Genomic DNA, 10,365 nt, shown 5'->3' with positions numbered 1-10,365 from the left:
TCCTTTTTTTATTGTTTTAACAAATTTGACAATATTTTACAAAAGTTTGGACCTACAGTGTAAAAAAAAACTTGCACAATTTGTTTAGGTGTAAAATAAGTACATGTATATATGCGTGCCCTAGGTATGCTCTTCTTTATTTGGGATTATTTGGGATGTGAACATTAAAGTGTCCTCACTACTGAAATATCTGGGATGTGGAGTAGGTGTTAAAATGATCAGCATCTTGGACCCGATCATGGGGAGAAAGAAGGGAGAAGGAGAGGGGGGGGCAGAGAGAGAGAGAAAAATAGGTAGAGAGAGAGAAGAGAGAGAGAGAGAGAGAGAGAGAGAGAGAGAGAGATGGAGAGGAGAGGGAGTGAGAGGGAGAGACGGGGAGAGAGATGGAGGGAGGGAGAGGGGAGAGAGAGATAGAGGTAGAGAGAGGGGGTGGAGGGAGGGAGGGAGAGAGTTGGAGGGAGGTAGAGGGGAGAGAGAGGGAGAGAGGAGGTGGGAGACAGCTAGATCTGACCATTACAAAATCTGACAATTCGAACAAGTTTGAATAACTCTGTTAAAGCAGACATTTAAGGCTTAAGTACAATCCGTTCACCCATCTTTCTGAAGGGAAATAATCTGAGTACCTGAGAGTGTAAATCTTGCTGATTAATCAGAATCCATTTGATCAGGAAAGCAAGTGGTTTTGCATAATAAAAGAAACGATCAGCTAATTATGTTTCTAAATGCAAATGCAATTAAATACATGCTTACCAGAGAAAAAAGTCATCATGAAAACTCAAATCTATACCTGACTCTTTTTAAAGGAAAGGCCACATCAATCAACAAGTTATTCCATACTGTGAGAGATAACTATAATATACTGTAATTATATATTCCTGAAAGAAATCTGAGCTAGAATGATCAATAATAATGTCTAGAAACTATACTGCCAAACGTTTGTGGACACCTGACCATCACTACCATATTGTGAGCATGTTGTGGGCAAGAACATTAGTGATTTCAGTCAAGGAGGCCTGAGGTGCAGTCTGCATTCCAGTTCCTCCCAAAGGTGTTCAGGGGGGTTGAGGTCAGCGCTGTGCAGGACAATCAAGTTCTACCATATAAACCTTGGTCAACTTAATAAACCTCTGTACACAGGGGCACGGTCATGTTGGATCAGGTTTGAGTTCCACTGAAGGGAAACTGTATTGCAACAGCATAAATATGTATTCACTTTTTTTTTTAGGATTGTTTTCCTAGTGTTAAGTAATTGGAAAAAATACAAACACGGCAAACGCACACAATGTCCATAGAAGAGTGAATTTATATGATTTTGTTAAGTTAGACAAATGAAGTGCACATAAAATTGGAAAATGTTAACAGTTTTGCATACAACAACACACTTATAAAAAAAAAAAAACATAGGCAGGCACTTTTAAACGCACTGGATGCAATATATCTGTTTATCAAACATGGCCATTTAATTTTCTAAGCTATTTCTGTATTCACCACCTGTTCAACACTGATACAGATTTTAGTCTACAGACACTTTGACGCTTGAAGATGAGTTAATGTCAATAAAAAGGGAATCCATTTTATAGCACCATAATGACCAATCATTCATGATTTGACAAACAAAAAAGAGAAAGAAAAATATGGCTTTTATACTCCATAATAGACTTAAGTTTGAAAGATTTACCAGTAGGAGTAACTGTTCTTACAAACAACAAAACACTGACAAACGTGTATTAACATAAATTTAATAGAAGATAGCATTTGTAACATTTTCATAGCTTTATTATTCTTTTCTTTTTCTTAAAAAAATGATATGTTTTCTCTCTGAATTGTTTCAACGCAAAGTTAATCATTGCACTGCTGGTCCAATTGGCACAAATATGCACTGAGCTGTTCCTGATTTAGATTACCAGGAGAAGGATAAACGACAGTCTTCATCACCGAACCGCATCATCTTTGGAAAATGACTAAATGTCACAAATACACCCCCCACTCTATATGCCTCAAAAAAGCTGTCAAAATATCTCTTACCCCACGCTTTGGTCATCTGACGGACCCCTATATATATCCACATAAATGACCAGTGACCCAGAAGCCATTCACCTGCTCACATCTAATCATTCAGCTCTTAGAAAATACTACTGTTCAACACAGCCAAAGGTCTGTGAAATGAGTACAGATCAGTAAAAACAAGTGTAGCTCCGATAAAGACCCATGCATTTCAGGTACATCAAACTAAATCTAAATAATCTACTACTACACTAATCATATTGCTCTATTAAAAGCGCAGTTACTTGCATACAATGTGCAAAAAATCAAAACAAATCCAAAAAAAAAAAAAAAAAGACAAAAAGAAACTGGTGGCATGGTGATGCTCAGAAAAAGAGACAAAGAAATAAACAACTTAAAATAGATATCCTGATACATTTGTTCACCTTTAACCCACTGCATCGCTTTAATTATTTAGCCTGGATTTTGATCCAGCAAGCCTGCGATCGTTGCTAAACACTTGGATAGAAGAAGCGCTCAGGCCTGCGCAGCCCTGACAGTATGTGAGGAGTTTTTCACTGCTCATGGCCGTCCTCCCTCAGCTCTGAGGGCAGGAACTTATACTGCTGCTGTCGGATCTGGGCTAGCTTCCTCCTGGCTTCATCCAGCTCTCTCTCCTTCCTTAACATCTCCTCCTGAGCAGCAATGATCTGTAAACACACACACAGAGTTTGTAAATCCATGAATCCATGACAAATGAAAGTGAGCTGAAAAAAAAAAAAATGGTCATAAGCAGGTCATAAATATCAGCTGTCTGCAGCCACTCATACACACATGTGCACACGCACACACACACACAAGCAACTGTACATATACTATATATGTATATGTATATTCCCAGCAGGAAATGCGCAGAACATATTTCTGAGCCAGATGTTGCTTAGTAAACTTTGTAAAATATTAAGCTGTTGTTTTGTTTAATATATTTATTAGTTTATGTTATTTCTTAATATAAAATAGTAATGATGTTGAATTAAAAAAAAGAATGCCACAGTTGCTGAACATATAGCACATCAGTGGACATTTTGGGTCCACAGAAATCACCCACAGAGCAAAGTATAAAAAATACCTTTTAAAAAAAATAATCAAAAAAACCTGTTATATCCCTGAATTCTCTCAAAAATATGCCTACTGGAAAAAAACATCATTGTGAAAACGCCTGGATTTGCAAGTGCTGCATTTGCATGTATTATATTCCTCTACAACACTAGACAAAATGTGGTAATTGTCTTACCTGAGCGATGCCGCCCACCATCTTGCTTTTCACCATTACAGCCTGGTCGTCCTGGGCATCGAAAGCAGCCTTTTGAGCCGCCTTCACTAGATTATCTGAAGCCTTTTTAACAGCATTTCCAGCAGCCTGGAGAAGCAGAAAGAAGCAAGATCGTTTTAAAACTTTGCGTGTTAGTAATTACTTAACAGTAGTACAGAGCTCTCTACATGTTCGATCTGTTTGACACAGCATCAAGTTCTGCTAGGTCAATGTTTCTTATACATTATTCTCTCCTCCACATGGCTTATGTTAAAAAACACTGATGAAAACATCACTGGTTAGTAACAAGATGTTACTACGCACGCTTTGTTAATTATATATAGGTCTACATCAAAAGCTTATGTAGAGGTCGTATATCCCCAAGCTTACCAAAGTTCATATAACTTTAGCCAAAGTTGAGCCAACTCAGAATCCAATTGCTCTCTTAGTACATCATACATCCTCAAACATGCATGAGAGAGAAATGCAGGCCTCCTGAAAAGTCTGCAGTAAACCATAACACTGTTCCAGAGATGTCTTTAAAAGGCAATGCAGAGTGAATAAGTCGTTTGCTGATGAATCACTCGAAACAAAACACACATCTAACTGACTCCTCCGGCAGCTCTTCCTCAAACAATTTCCCCCCCTTATTTTGCCTTTTGAGGCAGTAATGGCCAAATATTCCCTGCTTGCTACTGGAAGATATTCTATGTTCGACCTACATAAGTATCGGGGCTTTAAATGTATCCTCTTACCCAATACTGGCATTAGACTGGGCAGAAGATGAGAATACTCTCACTTTGTTGCCTGGGTACAGTTTGTTATCGGTAAGCGGCCCACTCGTGAACATATAAAGCAGCTCTCACAGTAGTAGATGGTTACCAGTTTGTAGGACAAAGCTGATATTTGGTGCTAAATCACAGACACCCTATGACTATGAACTGATATAAAAGGGCAAACAAAAATGCTGGAAAATGCTTAATACTGAGAAACATTGACATAAAAAGTTAACAGCTAGTACTCTTATGTTCTCTGTGCTTCCTTGTGACCACTTCACAGTAGTGTTTAGTTTTTAACAGGATTTCTTTTCTGCCACAACCACCACAAATGAATTAAGGACAAATATAGCTAGAACAAGTCCTAACAAGCTTTGTGTATCTCTATCTCAACATTTTGTTTATTCACTCTAGTTTGTATTTACATGATCTCTGTCAAATATGATGAAATACTAATAAACAAGATTTAAGACATTTGCAAGCTAACTGCGAAACAAGTTTCTGAAGTCCCTTCTATTTTTTTTTTTAAATAATGAGGAGTACTCTATAACCTAATAAAAAAACCTTATGAATGTTAATAAACATATTACACATTACACTCTCATTATCATCATCATATTTCTATAATAAACATATTGGTGCATGCACAGGGCTAAAAGGCTAAGCAGGAGTGTACTGTAGGCATTCAAATATCTTTAATAGTCTCAGTGAGAAATAACGTGGCTGAAGAAGACGTCGATCCACATTTATGAGCAAGGTACAGCTGCTGCTTTAAGATTCAGAAGGGCTAAGACTCTGCTGATTGAATGAGAGAACTTGAGATGCCACAGAAGAGCCACAATCTTAAATGGATGAAGCTATCTGCAGACTCCCAACAGGCTTGTCATTGATACAAGTGATAATTAATTGAGGAAAAGTTAACGATTGCATAAATGCTCAAGACAAAAACAGGCTAAGAATCATTGACCGTGTAAGTGCTCTAGTTGAACGCTACAGAATCATGACAATGCAATATGAGTGACTGTTCATACACTTACACAAAGTGTGTGGACAAAATCTAGTTAAAAAGACTAAAAAAAAAAAAAATCAAATTGAAAAATCAAATGAAAGTTTAAAAATAATAATAAAAAAAAAAGATAATCATACAAAACTGCTAACTAATCCATGCTGATGCATCCCAGATAAAAAGAACTGACACAGGTTGTGTATAATGGAGCTAAACATAGAATGACCCAAGCTTAATAGAACAGTTGGACATGGATAGGAATGCTATGCTAAGCCTAGAGGGTAAGACCAGGGACTATTCATGGCTCCAGAAACACCTCTAGCACTGCGCATACTTTATTATTGTGTGGATGGCCATGAGCCTTCCGTACTATTAAAATCAGTGCATCAGAAATCTAGTTAAAGCGTGTGACACACATGGACAGGAATGACAAAAGAGAAAAATAATAGAGAACAATGTGTATAATACAAGATTTTAAAAGTCTTTGGGTTTTTCATGTCATCCTGAGTTATTGCTAATCTGGTCGTACTCTCAACTCGTTCATCTTTACCCACATCCCCGACTGACCTGCAGTCTCTTCATGGTTTGTGAGTCCTGGTCAGCCTTGACCTTGCAGGCCACAAGCAGCTGGGCAGTAGATGCAGCCACCTGTTTAGCTGAAGAAATGAGCTTCTCCTCACTAGCATGGCCCTGTACTGCAGAGTTCGCTGCCTCGCACAGGTTGTTGGTTGCTGCAGCAACCATACGGGCCTGGGAGAAAAAGTGAGAAGAATCTGGTTACCAATGTATTATTCAATATACACAAAACACAGGTCAGGTTTGAGTGACAGTCAGACATTATATGGTTAAGGTTAAGTGCTGATTGGTATCTTTTATTATGAAGTGACCTTTAGAAATATACAACAAGCTTGTCCAAGGTTCCAATTACGTAGACATGCTACTGTTTGTGTTGTTTAAAAGGGCTTTTAAACACCACCTGTCAAATCTGAAACTGATGGCCGTTACTGCATCTGAGAAATATTTATCCATTCTAAACAGTACTTACAGCTGAAATGAGACCCTGAGACCATTGTCCATCATCAACTGCATTTGCTGGGATAGCGCCGACCTGGACAGAGGAGGCAAACACACAGATGTCATAAGCAAATGTCTTTTTTTATTATTATTAAAACTGCAATTCTTCTTAAAATATGCTCATTTAATTCCAACACCACCGTACAATGTACTAGAAATCTCAGTATATGAGCGGGGCTCTTACCTTGCCCTGGGCCACCAGCTCTCTCTGTGCAGCAGATGCCGCCTTCACCAGTGCACTAGTGGCTGCAGCAATGGACTTGGCTGCCTCCAGAATCTGCTCCTCAAAGTTCAGGCTCTCGTCAGCCTCCTGTTCAAAAACACAAGCAAATACTAGCATCATTTGTGTCACACTGCAGGGATTCTCTTGCATTTTTGTCAGCATGCTGGATGAAAAAACGGCACAATGGCATCTGGGTTTTTCTATCTGATGTTGTCGGAAATGAAAATGATTCGTAGCATGCTGCATATGTGAAACCCTGATTTTTATATTTCACATAACAGTTTTGTTTACCTTTCTTCCCAACGCAAACTGTATGAAGCAAACAAGAACGAGTGGACATGTTGATTCCCAGACAATTCCAGTCAGTCGTTCAAGAACAAAGCATTAACCATATCAGAGTAAGGCAAAGCCCAACTTCAACCTGCCATTCTACCAACATAGCTAATGTAGAATTATGGTGTCTTCCAGCTGTGTTATATGGAGCACAATTAAACGTAGAAATATAGTCCAAGGCCAAAATATATATCTATAGAACAGTTAAGCTTGTAGCAGGTGGCTGTCTTGAGTGTTATAAAGCTGAAAGAGGTGGAAAAGGCCCTCTCACCTTGGGCTTGGCTCGTGGCTTCAGTTGTTCCAGTTTCTTGGCTGCGGCTTCGATGGCGGCCGCTGCGCCTAGCAGCTCGTTCTCTGCAATAACTGTGGGATCCTCGGGATCCACCCATTCAGTGCCTGCCAGATATAAGCAGAAATGCTGGAGATTAGGAAAGTAATGTGAATATGGAAATTGATTAGAAATTGGCAAATATATCAGGGACCCAGTTCTAAATCTTTTGATCCTGGGTCTGTGTTCTGAAGACCTAATTGTATATGTTTGCTTTTGGGAGATGAGGTCTAACAAGAATGAACGGATTTTAGAGAAGTAGAAAAATTAAAGGTTTATATAGATTAAGATAATAACATAAAGCCTGTGACTTTATGCTGGTTATACACGGTTTTATGTACATTAACTTTTGCTGTGACTGCTATAACTACTTGATATCCATTCATAGCCTCCTTTCTTATGTTTAGCTCGTATATAAAGTTTAGAAAGAGAACAGAGGAACCAGTAGTTATAAATCTCCCAGTCAATATCACACCACCACACACTTCAACGCTGCGTCGTCTGTTAAACTGTCTTAGACGTGCATTAGCACCATGACTGAACTGTGGGCTTGTTTCTGTGAAAAAGAAAAGAGTGCTAAATGGGTGAACCAGTCAAGACCAACTCACAGCATGGAAGGACAGCAGTGCTAAATGTCTGGCTATAAAGTGTTTCGAGTGGTGAACTCTTGCAACACATGAACATGGCATGTTTAAGGGAATGTAGCGGGATTATTCCTGTCAGTGTATTAGGGGAATACAGGTTGCTCTGCTAAACCCAAGTCAGGTAATGACTAAAATCCTACAGAGATGAGAAATAACACCGTGTAATCCTGTGTGTGCAGGGCATCTTGGTAGCTATAGACATGTTTTTATATCAGCACCTTTCATGGCTTCAGCTGCCTGGATGAGCTCGGTGACGGAGCCAGCCACCCGCTTGGAAAAGGTTGCCAGTTGCTGCTTCAGATCGTGAGTTGGCTTTTGGATTATCTAAAGAAATAAAAAGAAACGAGTGAGGAAAAACCCAAGACACAGTGTTTAGCTTTTGCGGAGAATCGCAGCCGATAAAAAAATAGATATAGTGGCATAATAATGTAATGGAGGAGAGTTTTAGTAATGCAGTATGTGACCTTCTCTCTTACAAAAAAAGTCCATTTGATCTCGAATTCAGACAAACATGACACAAGGAACTAAAAGTCATCCTGAACAAATCATCATGTACGACAATTTTTGTGTGTGTGTGTCTCTGTCTGTCTGACTGTGTGTGTGAGTGAGTGAGAGAGCGAGAGAGAGAGAGGGAGAGAGAGAACAAAGAGAGAGAGAGAATGAGAGAGAGAGAATGTCCGCAGAGTGTCCTTTAGATTTGTGCTGGTGAGTGTATAACAGGTGTTTGTCATTAGTTTGGCGACTATGAAGACTGGCAAGCATGTTGCTCTCTGCGATTTCAAATACAGCACTAAGAAAAGCCTCAGCCCCAGCAACACACACACACTTGCACTTTACCTGATAGTAGCGATACCATTACAGATTCTTAACCTCATACATTAAAATATTCAGCTGTTGCAGCTTGAGAATGGTTTCTAATGTACTCATGACACTAACATCACACGTCCAGGAGCACGGTTAATGAATTTGTTATGAATACACACTGAATCCATGCAAGTAATTTTCACTAAATAATTCTATTGTATGTGTATACCCCACATAGTATGGACTGTAACTAACGTTATTGCACTTAACGTTATTAAACAGAAAAGGGGCTTGTATTTTAATACTGTAATACCTACATTTCTTTACATATATAAATCTTTGAATAAATACAACCGTAAAGTTTTGAATATAAAAAAGGCTGAATATAAAGTTATAAAGAATATAAAAAATACATGATTTTATGCTATTCATCTTTTTATAGGATTACAGAGATTTTTAAAGCAGATTCGAAAACTTACAGATCTAACAATGGCTTCATTTTCTTATTCATTCATTGTGTTTATTAGCATTCCATTATTTTTGGTTATTAAAAACTGTCCCTACAACTGTATATTTCTATGCCTTGCATGTTGTTCTGTAGAAAACAAACATTTGACTTTACATTGTTATTTTAAATTTGAGCCGTGTGTGAGTGGATAAGAATATTCTCTTGGGGTCAAAGGCTGTTAATCTATTTGGATACACACACAAAGAGGGGCACACACTCGTGCAGATCAGTCAGCTTCTACTTACCGGCTATCACAGTGAACCAACACACATACATATACACCGCATTAAAACAGAGAAAAGAGATAAAAAATATAGTCAGCATATTACTATGCACAAAGGCAGGATATGTGAAAATTTGCCTCAATGAAATTGTACTGCATTAAATTTACTGCAGTACCAGAGCTTAATCGACACACAATAATTAGTTCCTGGGTTTAGATTTGTAGCTATGTAAGTGCCTTCTCAGTAAAATGGCTTTGAAAAGGTTTTACCTAACATACTCGGAAGCTCCTAAAAGAATTAAAGAGACGTTCATTAAATAATTAATGAAATCTGTAAAATAAATGTTATTAAGGGTAATTTGTATGTAGATTTTGATAAAGATTTTCACCTGCAAAACAACACGCTTGTAATAGTGAGCCAGTATTCAAATAAACCTAGAATTAAACCTAGGTACAAACTATGTAACCAGGTGAATACTGTAAAGAGAAAGCATTACAGGAATTCATTGTACAGTGCACTGTAACAAGAGACTGGAAGCTCAGATTTTGGACCACTGCTGCCAGAGTACTACACTGAAATGACGAGCAGCTCAATGGTAAATGACACTAAGTGGCCGACACATGGCTGTAACGACACACCCTAAAAAGTAAGACGATCTCCCTGATTGCAGAAACTGTAAACACTGTATAATAAGTGGCACTAACTTACCACAAGCACATGCTCCAGGAGACCCAGGTAGCCAATGGCACACTCCTTTCCAAAGCGCAGGGCTCGAGTCCGTACCTCTTGGCTTACCTCTGGGTGGTAGGCTGCTTGCTACATGTACATAATAAAAAAATAAGTAAATAAGATAAACTTAAAAACGTCAAGCTGAGAACTATGGGCTAGGCTGTAAGAATTTATGCTACCTTGCATGAGTGCAGCATTTCAGCAATGGCTCTTCTGCTCAGGTTGGCAGTAGCGATGATGTCCTCCTGGCGACAGGAGTTTCCAGCAGCCACCGCTTTGGCTGTGGCCTGCGTGATGCCTTTGGTCATGCGTATAAACTCCTCGGGAGAAGCTGTCTTTGGAGGTGGCTCTGGACTGCTGAACACCTAAAAGACCACATAATAGTGGATCAATACAATATACATACAATATAACAACAGCA

The 10,365-nt window shown here is 38.7% G+C and overlaps 1 protein-coding gene across 2 annotated transcripts in view; it reads right to left on the bottom strand.

Annotated features, from left to right (window-relative positions):
• Window positions 1-1,723: 1,723 nt before the first annotated feature.
• The window catches only part of tln1 (talin 1), a 63,837-nt gene continuing 55,195 nt past the window's right edge, over window positions 1,724-10,365 (bottom strand). For both annotated transcript variants that reach the window (XM_060895967.1, XM_060895968.1), the window contains 9 exons: window positions 10,124-10,309; window positions 9,924-10,031; window positions 7,898-8,003; window positions 6,979-7,103; window positions 6,336-6,461; window positions 6,123-6,185; window positions 5,645-5,827; window positions 3,278-3,403; window positions 1,724-2,693 (listed from right to left, as the gene is read on the bottom strand). In XM_060895967.1, the coding sequence (XP_060751950.1) occupies window positions 2,559-2,693; window positions 3,278-3,403; window positions 5,645-5,827; window positions 6,123-6,185; window positions 6,336-6,461; window positions 6,979-7,103; window positions 7,898-8,003; window positions 9,924-10,031; window positions 10,124-10,309 (1,158 nt within the window). In that variant the 3' untranslated portion in view covers window positions 1,724-2,558. The remainder of the gene's footprint in view (window positions 2,694-3,277; window positions 3,404-5,644; window positions 5,828-6,122; window positions 6,186-6,335; window positions 6,462-6,978; window positions 7,104-7,897; window positions 8,004-9,923; window positions 10,032-10,123; window positions 10,310-10,365) is intronic.

The sequence above is a fragment of the Tachysurus vachellii genome, chromosome 20 (genome assembly GCF_030014155.1).
Source record: "Tachysurus vachellii isolate PV-2020 chromosome 20, HZAU_Pvac_v1, whole genome shotgun sequence".
Classification (NCBI taxonomy): Eukaryota; Metazoa; Chordata; class Actinopteri; order Siluriformes; family Bagridae; genus Tachysurus; species Tachysurus vachellii.
This window is presented reverse-complemented; position numbering and strand designations above follow the sequence as displayed.